A 14,147-nucleotide genomic window follows, 5' to 3' on the forward strand; every position below is an offset into this window, starting at 1 on the left:
GCTTAGCAGCTGTTGATAAAAAAATAACAAGACTCAGTTACTAATGCGAAGAATGGCTTTGCTTGAGTCCCATGAATGGCAGATCCTCCAAGTTTCCCTATTTTCTAGGGTCAATCCCAGATTTCTGGAAGCTATCCTGGTTTCTGATTTGATCCCAGAATGTCATGCTTTTCTTTAGGATGTCCCTATTTTCAGTGGAGAAATATTGGTGGGTATGCTAGGACATCCCTTTTTCATCAGAGAAATGTTGGAGGGAATGGAGATAAGGAACTATACAACTTTTAGAAAATACCTGAAAGCAGCCCTGTACAGGGAAGTTTTTTTTAATGGTTAATGTTTTATTATGTTTTTATATGTGTTGAAAGCCACCCAGAGCGGCTAGGGCAACCCCGTCAGAAGGGCAGGGTATAAATATTGTCATCATCATCATCATCATTATTGAATAGGATGTCCCTATTTTCATCGGAGAAATGTTGGAGAGTATGGAATGACACTTGCACTGAAGAAGAGAAAAAGAATGTTATTGATGGTGCAATAGCAGATGAAACCACAACAATGAAATGGGCATGACACAAATTACCTTGTGGTTTATGAACAAGCGTGATAATAATGTTTAATTTGGACACAAAATACCTTCAACATGAGCAAGCTTCCAACTGTACTTCCAGGGAGAAGGAATGGTGGATTGACTACCAAGTAAATACATTCACACTAAAAACAATTCTTTAAAATACACAGTGTTTGTGATGCCAAAAGTCCAATTACACCAGACACCACAGAAAACAAATAATTCTTCCTAGGTGCAATTCAGACTATTAATCTGTTGCAAAATGCTACCATATAAAAAAACACCTTTATATATTGTAGCAATTTACCTCCACTTTGTGTCATTATAGTTGATCCCAAAGTTCCCAGTAGCTTTAGCAAGACCATGCAGCTATAATAGATGGTGTGCACCCAGTTTGTTTTTAAGAAATACAAACCCTAAATCAAAATTAGCATGGTAAAGGCTAAACCTAGAATGCAATTAGACCACTGAACAGAATCAATAAAGGCAAACGTGAAGAGTTATGTGCCTAATCAGAGGAATTTTATGTGCTTAACCAGTGGAATATTATGCTTCAAAGGTAACATTTTGTATTCAAATGAATTTTGAGCTTATCAGGAAAGATGTTAATAAATTATTTCCCTCTGAGTCTCATTACAGAGCATGTTCATCTTGAAATAGAGTAAAATTGCTGATTTTGCAGCAACAAATCTTCCTAAATAGGTTCTCTAACCAATATAATTTAAAGAAATAGAAAATATGGACCATTGTTTATTTCATGAAACCTGCCCAAAATGTATCTGTAGACTGCAGACAGCTAAGTCATGCTATGGGTCCCAATTACTCACTTTTGACTTTTGAACATCTCTTAAAAACTTTTTATGTTGATAGGTCTAAGTGGCTATTTAAAATTTACTTAAGTAGCTAGTCGTTTTAATGATTGTTATGTACAGCCTTTTAATGGTTTTGTATGCTTTTCTATTATTCATTATTTGAAGAATTCCTATTGCACTTTTCAGGTAGACATCACAAAATGGTTTACATAAAATTATTACAACAACCAGTATCATTTTAAAAAAGAATCACCCACAATAGAATTTATTATTATTATTATTATTATTATTATTATTATTATTATTATTATTATTATTTTATTGCTTATTCCCCACCCATCTGTCTGGGTTGCCTCAACACTCTGAATGGTTTCCAACATAATATAAAAACACAGTGAAACATCAAACATTTAAAATTTCCTGATAAAAGGCTGCCTTCAGATGTCTTCAGAAAGTTGTGTAGGTTTTTTTAATCTGTCTGACAACTGATGGGACAGCGTTCCACAGGGCGGGTGCCACTACCAAGAAGGCCCTCTGCCTGGTTCCCTGTAACTCCAATTCCCACAGTGAGGGAACCACCAGAAGGTCCTGAGAGCTAGATTTCAATGTGCAGACTTAACTATGGGAGTGAAGCTCTCCTTCAGGCACAGCAGCCAACTCCTAGGGGACCAGGTCCCTTCGGCCCTCGCAATAATATATTTGAGGAGGCCACCCCCACCCCCCAGTTCATGGGCACTGCCATTTGAATGATGCGCATGTGCCACATCATGTGATCGATTATGTGGGACGGGTATTACCTGTTAGGGCTTTAAAGGTCAGCATGAACACTGAATTGTGCTCTGAAACGTATTAGGAGCCAATGCAGATCTTTTAGGACCCGTGTTTTATGGTCCTGGAGGCCACTCCCAGTCACTAGTCTGGAAGTCGCATTCTGTGTTAGTTGTAGTTTCTGAGTCACCCTCAAAGAAAGCCCCACAGAGTTCATTGCAGTAGTCCAAGCAGAACATAACCATAGCATGCATAATTCTTGCATGTTAAGAAAAAGCTGTCACATTGCTTCTTCTCCCCTGCCCCTGCTCTCATGGAAAGATAGCCCTTCAAATGCCCCTATGGGGACGGTTAGGGGGAGGGAAAGGTCTATTGCTTTTATTATAAAAATAAATAAATGAGTAAATAAATTCAGTGCTCTGGTCTGATTGTGGTGATACAAATAGCAATTTCAGGAGAACAGAAAATGATTTAACATATCAAAAAGGTTATAAAGTATTCATTTTTTTCAAAAAGCATTTCCTGAACAAATGTTTTCATTATCTAGGAATTTTAAAATAAAAGCATTATTCTTCCCCCTTTTTATTCCTACACGTGTTGCCAGAATATGTCTCATAAAATACTTATGAGCAGTGATTTTAATAGCATATTATCATCTTTCAGGTAGTTACTAAAATTAAATGAAGACTGAGTCACAACCAATCTTTACATTTCCTTCCCCATTTCCAGTTTTTTAATTAGCTTCCACCGTATCTATTATGCTATACATAGGCACAAATATATTACACAGTCCAAATGAACATGATCAATTCAAAATAAACACTGCTATATTTATTGGAATATTCACCATCAATATACACACAAACCACTTAAGAGTTTAACTATAAATAGAATATAAATTGTCCAAATAAAATAACAATAACTGCACATGCACATTTATTTCTGTGATTGTATGTGTTTTCAAGTGAAGTGTGTTATGGATTTCTTGATGCAAAATGTGTGTTTCTTCATGGTGCTTACATGAGCCCCAGTTTTCACTTAGAGAATTACTTAGGACCCCCAAAGGCCATATAACCCAACCCCCTAAAATGCAGGAATCAAAGGAGGGGCCAACATGGCGCCGAGGTAAGACGCGCTTACCGGTGCTCTTCAGACTTCTTTTAATCTTCTTTTAATCTTTTATATTTTATCTTAACTGACCCAGTCAGTTTTTGAAGTATTTTATAATTGCTGCAGCCGCATGCTATGGAAACTCTCTGAGAGATTTGGCCCTGCTCCAGACTGCTACAGGCTGCTCGTTGTTTCTCTCTTATCAGCGGGCCGGCCTCGGCTGCTAAAAGAGATGAAAACGCCATTATCTTAATTGTGTGTCAAGTGTTATGTTATTTTAAGAAGCGTATAATCCCTGGCCTGAGGAAAGTATGGGTCAGAAAAAACGCTTGAGAGACTTTGACCATACAAACTCTGTTTTGAAACCTCCAACGCAGGAGTGTCCACCACCTTCTGAGGTAGCCCATTCCACTCTTGAACAGCTCTTACTGTCAGAAAGTTTTTCCTAATGTTTAGTTGGAATCTCTTTTAAATTTCATTGGTCTCAAATTTTATTGAACCAGGCTATGACAAATATCTAGTTTAGATCTACCGGTATATCCTCCACATCCTATCCTGCTGTTTGACTGTGGAATGGACACCCTCAGAAGATGGTAGAATCTCCTTCATTGAAGGTTTTTAAGCAGGTGGTCGGATGTCCATCTGCCATGGATACTTTAGTTAAGATTGCTTCCAACTCTACAATTCTATGATACACACTGTCAGGGCTGCCTCTAGGTCCCAGCTCACAGAGGACCAACGCCAGGCTGATATTATGTACAAAAGTCTTTATTGAAGTATAATTTCCATTTTAAAGCCAGAGCCCTGACACACACAAAGTGAGATTATATAACAACAGTGTAAGTTCTATCTTACACTGAAATAATAAAACATCAGGCATCTGGAAACAGGATGAGTTGCTACAAAAAAGTAGTTATAAAACAATTTCCTTGAGTAGCGGTTGCAATATTTGTGAACCATCATAACAATTTCTTCAACATACTACTATAAGGATATCTATCAAAGGCATTGATGTAACATTTTAAGCTAAAAATGATTATCGTTAGGACACACTCAGTCAAAATGATGTGACGCTACCCACAATAAGCTTCTTTTTCATGTGTGTATGTGTGAATACCGTATCTCCCTGGAAAAGGCCCTGATGTTGGGAAAGATGGAGGGCACAAGGAGAAGGGGACAGAGGACGAGATGGTTGGACAGTGTTCTCGAAGCTACCAGCATGAGTTTGACTAAATTGTGGGAGGCAGTAGAAGACAGAAGTGCCTGGTGTGCTCTGGTCCATGGGGTCACGAAGAGTCGGACACGACTAAACGACTAAACAACAACGTGTGTGAATAGAAAAGTCTATGCAGTTATTCAGACCTAAATAACCAATTTTGTCCAAAACTATTTTTTGAGTGTTGCCAACTAAGATATGGAGGGTAGTGCCTGCATGAAAATTTCAAACAACATATGTTGTTTATACAGTATTTCTGAGTGCTCAGGATAATTTATATAAACGCTCCTCAAACAGCTGCAATAATTCTGCATATGCTGGGTGGGAAGGCTGTGCTTGAGATTGTCTAGAGACACCTAGTGAGTTCAAAGCTATGAACAAGAGACACCCCACAATTCTAGAATCCACAGTTCTAATACTGACTAAAAATTGCATGCAAACACATGTAGCAGAATGCTACTTCTCAAAAAGGATAGGAACCAAATGATATCTAGAGCAAGTACAAAAGGGGGAGTGGATAACATTTTTGTTGCCCACAATGGGTGAGGAAAGCGTGGACTTTGAACATTTACTTGCTGTTGTTGGTCCCTCAGATTCTTTGCTTCTATTATAATTGCTTTCAAAACAAAAATATAGCTAGTTAACTTTGTCATGTGTACTGCCCAACAAAAAATATTCTAGAGATTATACCAGCACCTAGCTGTATTAACTAGTTTAAATGTGCAACATTGTTTATCACTTTACTATTATATAGATAAAATGGATAAATACAAGTTAGAAGATGATTGAAGGTTACTTACCATTTTAAAGTTAACAAGCTGGAAAAAAAGGAACCTTTACAAAGGCCAACTATTTTCAACATCATTATGGAGTATTTTGAAAGCACTTTGTTCTGAGCAGAAGTATCAAAACTAAAACTTATGACCTAACCAATACTTATTTATGACCCCCAATCCATTATGTTCAAATAGGGCAAAGAGACAACATTCCACTTTAAAACTGCAAGAGTTTTCTGGAAGAAATAAACTAAATGTCAGAAAAATAATTTCATGAAACCTCTACCTCACAAGTAAAACACTAATAAGTGTTCAGAGTTGCAAAACATTTTAGTCATATATCTCTCAAAGATGTCAACTGAAGTCAAAATGGAAAACACCTTGCAAAATAACACCTAGAGAGCTGAAGAACAGTCAACTACACTACTCCCTATGGACATAGAAATCTGTCCTATACTATACTTGTCATTCTAGACCACTAATGAGTACTGCAATTGGAAAGAGAGTTCACCTCTGATTTTTTTAAACCAACAATATAATGGATTGAACCTAGGACTTTCTGTTTACAAAACACGAACAATGTTCCTTGTCCTGTGAATATTTATATAGAAAAGACTGGATAAAATCATTCTGGACAAAACCAATTTTATCTTGTTCCTGCCAACATCTAGGACTAAGGATTGACCCATCCTTTTCTGTGGGTCTTTAAAAAGATTTACTCTGCTGCTACAACCTGCTGGGTGACATGGCATCTCACTTTCTTCCTGTTAGTAATGAATTATGAAAGAATTATTTTGAGGTTATTGTATTATTTGTGATTATGAAACTGTTTTAAATTGTATATACATGGACATATGAAGAATAGCAATGCATTGCTGATGTATTTATTCTCTTGAAGTTTTGTCATGGCCTAAGAGTAACATATAGAGAAAAGTTTATAGAAATGAAATGATGACGACAGTGGCCAGAATAATTCATCAGTGTTCCATATCTCTAGATTATGTTCACAGTAGTACAAGTCTGCCTATGCATGTTGAAGCAACATTCAACACATGATGTATACATTGGCAACATCCAAAACATAGACTAATTGAAATCAATTCACAAAGTATGACATTCTTGGTTATCACTGTTTATAAACGTTTTGTGGTCTAAGCTGGCAAGTTCATAGATGTCTGCAACATCTTATTGTTTTATAAATAACATTCTACTTACCACTCTCAAAGCAGGCATCAAATATGAGATGTCCCTTTTTTGGTTGTCCAAAATACCCTGGTGGAACAGCGGTGCATTTGTTTAAGTTTCCTGTGATAATTTCATCTATTCCTATGTCACTACCTGTTGGAATAAAAATAAGTTAATTAGATATTATTGTAAACTTGATACCAAAATAGAACACAGAGATTATCTTCCTTTGCAATTTTAATAGTTTGTACAGGTGATGAAACATAATACTCACTCATATGCTATGATGTTTTCCAAGTATATTCTATAATAGTATCTGATAAACAGCATTTCCCAGTAGCAATGAGATTTCAGGAGCTAATGATCTGGCAATGGCAATTACCTTGCCTCAACACCCCCCAATAACAGGTGGTCTAGAAACAAGGCCTTATTAGATACTGTATTTTGCATAGGACCCCATCAGCATGTGTGAGGCTAATTATTATTTAGAATAGACCCACAGTTGCACTGCAGAGCATGAAGTTCAGAGCTTTCCCTAAAGAGACAGTCACATCATATATTATAAACATTTTCCACAGCAAGACACTGTGGTAACCTGATCACCATCTCCCAGATCAGATGGCCAGCAAATTCAACCAGTGAATTGTGCACTAGATAAGGTGGTACACAAACATTAAAACAGAGCTCCTACAATGGGCTTTAAAATTCACAGCTGCCATGCACAGTAGCTTCAATGGACTGCTGATGATGGCTAGTGTACTGTAATAAGGGAATAGATCCAAGCATTTGTGCACCCCTATGCTGGAATCCTATGAATTTTGTTCTAACCAAATGCACTGGTAATGGAATAATACACATAGGGTTCATCCATATCACTGCATAAAATTGCTAAAATTCAAATCATGGTCAAATAAGTAAGGCCATGGGAGACCTCTTTTTCCATCTGCTGGTCAGCCATCCTATGGCTGCAGCATGCAGCCCTCTGCTTACTTACATTAACTACTATTTTCTTCTCCCTTTGTAATCAAGAACTCACATTCTCAAATGATTCAGTGTCCTAACTGGGAATGTTGATTTCAGAAAAGCATATATTGGGTTAATTTGACACACTGCTTTTATCGTGTAAATATATAGTTACATTTATATTCAATTACGTGGGAAAATCAACTGTTAATTTAAAATGAACACATACGCTTTTGGTTAGAAATTAGAGGATTACCTAATTCATTTCTCTAATGTTTCACAAATGCTCCTTGGGCACATGTGCATAGGTAAAACACTATACAACTAGAATCTTGGTTTAATCATATACACAATCACACACTATTTTATCAATTCATGTGTGCACAGCAGTAATAAAACATGAAGGAACGGAAAGCTGCATCAAACAGTGCATGCATAGCAGTTGCTTGTAAAAAAAATAAAAAATAAAATAGAAACAAACAAAACAGAGCAGGATTTCTAATGCATTGGCTCCACTTTGCTAGCACAACTAACTCCAAATGAAGACAATTCTGAAAGCATCCCTAAACCCAGGCAAATTATCTGGGAGTTCATATCTATGGAAAGCACAGCATTTCCTTTAAGAAAACTGTGGTGATTTTCCTACTTGCTTGCTCTCAAATACCAAACCTGATGCACAGATGCCAACATCAATTGCTCTACCAAAAATTATTTTTCAACATCAGTAAAAGCAAGAGTGTAGCACAATTACTTTCAGTACTTCTGAGACTGATTACTTTTATATCCTCTTCAAATTAGAATTTGGAAAGACTTTGATATCTGTTAGTTTTTGTTTAACCAAGTTAGTTAAATATAATGCATGGTTTCTTTGCAACAAACCTAGCACCTCTTTAATGAGAAATTGGTCATTTGTGTTTTATTTTATCTAGTTCATACTTATTATAACATCACTGCACTTTTCTGTAAAAGAAAGATCCAAACTACAGTAGTCTAATCTGACAAAGAATGTAACATTTCCTTCTACAGAGCGTGTACAGCAAAGTAGACTTTAATAGGACTAAATCAGAAAGAACTGCTATTGCTAAACTATTACTCTTGCCAAAGTCTGCAATCGCCAGTCTTTTCCTTAATCTTTGGAAAAGAAAAGTGGTTTAAAATAGCAAAAAGACAGGGCAAATTATCCTAAAATGTACTTTACTGAAAACACTGAGAAGTGCTTAAGTCTGCATGGTATTCAGGAACAGAGCTTGAAACACTATGTTCTTTAACAATCTGAACGAAACTGTTTCAAGAGCCAGTTGTTGTACTGTTCCTCTGAGTAAGTTAACTCTTCATATTTTTTACAGGGTCTGACCCAACACTATTCCTCCAGATTGTGCCTCAGAGGTTAAGACCTAGCACCAATCCTGTGTAGATTACCTATCCTTGTAAAGTAAAGTGGAAAGAAAAGGCTATTGGAGAGATGGTTGAAGAGGTTATTTTTTCTGGGCAGGACTTATGAACCATCCCACATCTAACTCAAGGGTGGGAGATCTTTTTTCTATAAAGGACTATACAGTGATACCTTGGGTTACAGACGCTTCAGGTTACAGACTCTGCTAACCCAGAAATAGTACCTCGGGTTAAAAACTTTGCTTCAGGATGAGAACAAAAATTGTGCTCCGGTGGCGCGGCAGCAGTGGGTGGCCCCATTAGCTAAAGTGGTACCTCAGGTTAAGAACAGTTTCAGGTTAAGAACGGACCTCCAGAACGAATTAAGTTCTTAACCTGAGGTACCACTGTATTCCCTTTGGGTAATCTGTAAGGGCCTGCTTTCCAGCAGCAAGAAGGTCCACTGCCCTTTTCCATAGTCATATTTTCAAGAGAAGGGTTTCAAGGGAAGGAGGAATTTAGTATTTGCCCTAAGCTAATTTAAGATGTTGTTTAGGATCAGCAAATGATAACAATACAAGCAGAAGTAAATCCCAGAGGTCAATTTAACTTACTCGCATGTACGATGAATATGATCTCAACCTTAATATGTTAACAGTAGGTACAAAGCATTATCCAGTTTAGATTCCTTTATAACATTACTTCCAGCAGGCTAACTGCATTAGTGTAGCCACAACAACAATTTTGTTAGTTCACATTAAAGACTAAATTTTATGGCATATACTTTTGTGGATCAGAGCCCACTTTATCAGATGCATGTAATGCTGTTCTCAGTTGGCAGGTAAATATACAAAGCGGTGTGTGTTCGTGGGTGGGTGTATTGCTATGAGTTTGTGGGTACCAGATGATGGGCATAACCAAGGGAGGGCAGCGGGGCAGCTTCCCTCTCCCCCGAGCCACAAAAATTATTGAAAAGCATTGAAAGTACTCAGTTAACTGAGGTTCTATGCGCCCCCACAGCAGAAGCCAGCCTCCCAACCCAAGCGTGCCCCTTGTAATGTCACCGCTTTGGTGGTATCTTTACCTGTGATTTAAAAAAAAAAAAAATCCTAACAAAAATCCTATGCCTATGTGCCAGACCCCTCTAATCCCTGGAACCCCGCAAGTGTTAAAAGATAATCAAGTTAGGCTAGCTTCCTGAACCCCTGAATCCAGCAAGTGTTAAAATACAAGCCAGGTTAGCTTCCTCATGAGGTGACTGCCTGGGGGATGGGTCAACAAGGGAAACAAAGGAAAGGAGCTCCATGAGAGATAGCAAATGGGTGGGGCTGCTCCCCCAGACTGAAGTTAGTGAGAAGGACAAAAGGCAGAGTTTAGAGATGAGTTTGCAGTGATGTGGGCCAGAAGCAAAGCAGCAAGCACAGAGAGCGAGCCATGCTGTGACTAAGGAAGAAATAAGACGCATTTGGGGTGTTAATGCTGTGAACACCTCCATCACAGGCTTAAGGTGTAATAAACCATGTATCATAAAGACCCATGGTCTCTGCTGTGCCTCATTTCCAAAAGGAAACACAAACCCTGGGTAAGGGCCGAGAACCCCTGGAATCTTGCACCACTCAGCAATTGGGGTGGTGTGCAACAACACATACCGGTACATAAAAGAAAACTGAATTCAGTAACTTTATCAAGAAGTTGGAGAAAATGTTCCTCTGAGAATGAAATAGAATCTTCAGGTAGTATAAAATCCTTTTCCTCCAGTTTAGGATCCCACTGTTGAATAGCCAAATTTAATAATTTATATTATATCACTTGAATATGGTGGTATAAGTTTTGTTACTTTTTTCTACACCCATGTGGACAGAACCTACCAACTAAAGATAACATTTGATGCAGCTGATGAAGTGTACTTCAACCCATAAAAGTTTATGCCTTAATAAATTTGTTAGTCCTTAATGTGCCACAAGACTCTTTGCTGTTGTTTTTATACAACAAAACAATCTAGCCAGCAGAATTTACCACTTCAAAGGAACAATGAAACATTAAGATAAGGGAGGGTAGATGTGTGGCTTGAAAAGTTCCAACAGGTTTGGAAAGCATCTCAAATGATAGCCAGACAAGAGGACAGATGTCAGTTACTTTGAAATCCACATTTCCCATGGTTGTTACTACCCCTACTGCAACTACAAAAATCAGTTGGTTTTAAAAGTTACTTACTTGGTGAAAATTAGATCCCCAGACTGTTACTGGCCTCACAAGAGGCCTTTTTTGTTTTGAGTAAGAGAGGGATAAATAAGAATGTCAGTCCCTATAGGCAACAATCCAGACTTTGTCCCTTCTTCTCACCAGTCTATAATCCCTGCACACTGTGCTGTTTACACTACTAGTTTCCAAAATCCTAGTTCTGGCTATCATTTTATTGTTATTTATTTCCTTATATGCTTTCTATGTGGTATTTCAAAGAAATTTACACTATAATAAAGTATATTTACATATATATAAATATTTTAAACAGATACATATATAAAAATAGTTAAAAACAATTGTGTGTCTGTCTGTCTATCTATCTATCTAGTTTAAAATAAAAACAGCATATACTTAAAATCAATTTCCAATACAGATACCAGCTAGTATTGTGTTTCTGTGTGATGCATGGACACTATAAAATACATGGACACAAAATCTAAGGAAGGTAATAAGGTACAATTTCACATAAGGAGACATGGTGTCCAGGAGACTACCAGTAGTAGACATTGAGAGTAGTAATACACAAAGAAGGTGACTCCCCTAACAAGGTATCAAACCAAGAAGATCTTCTTTCGATCTTCCTGAAATGATGGAGAACCTATGGCTCCCCAATGTTGTTGGATTACAACTCCCACCACCCTTGACCATTAGCTATGCTGGCTGGTGCTGATGAGAGTTGATGTGCAACCACATCTAGAGTCATAGATTCACTATTCTTGCTATAAAGGCTGCAGCAGAGACGGAGAGGAGAGAAAGCACACCACCACCATCTCTGCTGACAAGCCAGCTCCTATTTCTATCAATTGTCATCTAGCAGCAGACATTTCACCATGATGCAAAAGAAATGAAAAGGTTCACTCCATTAGCTCTGCTCTGAGGGACCAGAAACTATAAGTTTCCCACTCCTCACATTATCTCCATTTCAAGTGGTCCTTACAAAACCTTCTGCCTGATTTTTGCTTTTTTCCTCCTCCCTTCCAAACACATTTGTGTCACGTCATTAGGATGATAAGCCTGAGTGCAGGGACTGTCATATTACTGATCTTTGTAAGTCTATCTGGGAACCTTTTTTGGCTGAAGAGCAGGTTAAAAATGCTTCAGGTAAATAAATAAAATCTTGATTCCACAAGCAAAATGTCAATCCTCTTCCATATGATAAAAGAAAGTGAGCTGCTACCAAAAACTTAGGCTTCAAGCAGTACTCCCACAAGTCTCTTTTAAAAGACAGCATCATGAAACTCATCCCTGCATAACTGAGGTGGAGTATGACCTCACTGCAGGTAGACTGTGTTCTCCGCTTTAATTTTTTTTTAAATCCAAAGAAACTGCAGATAACTAAACTTCTACCCCCACTTCAAGTTAATGAAATTCTAAGACATTCCTCCAGATGTGAAGGAGAATAGCCCTGATATATAGCAACTACAAAAAGTGCCAAAGCGTCATGTTAACACTGCTAGGCTTAATTGGCACTGTAGGGCAATGTTTACCTCAGTAGAATGAGAAGGAAATTATTTAAAAGCACATAATAGCAATGAATGGGGAAACTGCACTACAATAATGGCCTAGACACAGTCAAAGAGGTCCCAGTGACACTCATACAACTGCATTCTATATACAGCTTTCACAATTTACATGGCATTGGGGGAAAACCTCTATAATTCCCGCACACAAAACACAATATTCTGTTGCAAGGAAAATGTAATACCCCCACAAAAGAAGTGTTATATTGATAAAATAGATTAGATCGTCTTGGAATATGGGACTCTCTCTACATTTACTGCACATGTCAATATAATTTTTTTAAGGGCCCAACTCTCCCCCCTTGCTTCAGATATTTTTTTACAAAAAATGAAAATCCATTTTACGTACAGTGAGGTAAGATCTGAACAAAGCTCTTTAGGGTGCAGTCCTGCAGACATTAACCTTTGAACAAAGTAGGACTTATTTCTAAATAGACATGTCAAGGATTGCGGTGTCTGCCAGTTTGACATTCTAATACAGTATACATCTAGAAATGTAAACTGTACTAAATTAGTGAAATACGTGGGGCCTTTGAGAAAAACTAGAATTCAGAAGGGTCAAAATGCATTTTATTCATGGCAGCATAGGTATGATTAGGCACTGCTCCCAAAGCGTGAAGATGGTGCAAAATAGTTCTGATGCTAAATATGAGATTTACAAAGTTGTGTGAACAGCTCTCCTCCCTCTCATGCTTTTACTAATTTTCACACCTCTCTGCATATTTATATGCAGCACCCAACAGAGCAAGATGTCTTTCTCTCATTCAAAATGCCTTAGTCTGAGGCTATAAAAGTTTGCAACTTCACACCCTACTTGATAGCAAGCAACTTAATCCCCATCAGTAGGATTTTCATAAATTTATACATCAGTATGTTACCTTCGGAGGGCAAACCTTAATCTCTCAGTACCTCCTTCCTCTTACATATTTGAACTGTCAGCATGATCCCTTTTAAAAACGACTGCAATCTGATGCACATCTGTATGGAGCAAGTCCTTCAGCAATGCTTTCCTCTGGGGTTAAACATAATCAAACTCCTCCAGACTGGGCTGCGATTTCTGAAGGACAGAGCAACCCTAAACATGTTTACTCAGCTCCCCTGTACGTCTGCACAGGATTGCAATCCAAGTGGATCCCCGAATTGCTTTTCTGGCTGTTTTCCGGCCCTCGTCGACTCCCCACCACCATTACCTCATACCTTGTGAAATGTGCCCTAAACCTCCCTGTGCCCTAAACCTCCCTGTGCCCTAAACCTCCCTTCTCCTAGCGGGGGCCTCCTTTTCTGCCTCACCAAAGTGGGGGTCTGACCCCTCAGATATCCCCTTTATGAGCAGGCTTTCTTCCGACCCCCGCATTCCAGCAGGGCGACGCTTCCCTTGCCTTCTGGGCAGGGCTTCTTCACACAGCTCCTTCTGTCCCCCCCCACAAGGTCGTCCCCCGCCAAAGCCTCAGCGGGGCCCCAAGTTCCCTCGGTGGTTCCCTCCGCCAAGGCCGCACCTCCCTGCCGCCTAAACCAGGGCTGTTTCCACCGCCCGTCGCTCGCTTCCATAGACTCCAGCCAGCTCTTCCTGCCTTCGCCTCCCTCGCCCCTCAACCCCACGCCGCCCGGGACTGC

At 38.6% G+C, this 14,147-nt stretch overlaps 1 protein-coding gene across 2 annotated transcripts in view; it reads right to left on the reverse strand.

Annotated features, from left to right (window-relative positions):
• BEND5 (BEN domain containing 5) overlaps positions 1–14,147 on the reverse strand; it is a 721,515-nt gene that overhangs the window by 706,871 nt on the left and 497 nt on the right. For both annotated transcript variants that reach the window (XM_081868270.1, XM_081868274.1), the window contains exon 2: positions 6,466–6,588. In XM_081868270.1, coding sequence (XP_081724396.1) covers positions 6,466–6,588 — 123 coding nt within the window. The remainder of the gene's footprint in view (positions 1–6,465; positions 6,589–14,147) is intronic.

Source organism: Podarcis erhardii, assembly GCF_964252035.2.
Source record: "Podarcis erhardii genome assembly, chromosome: 6".
In the NCBI taxonomy this organism is placed as follows: Eukaryota; Metazoa; Chordata; class Lepidosauria; order Squamata; family Lacertidae; genus Podarcis; species Podarcis erhardii.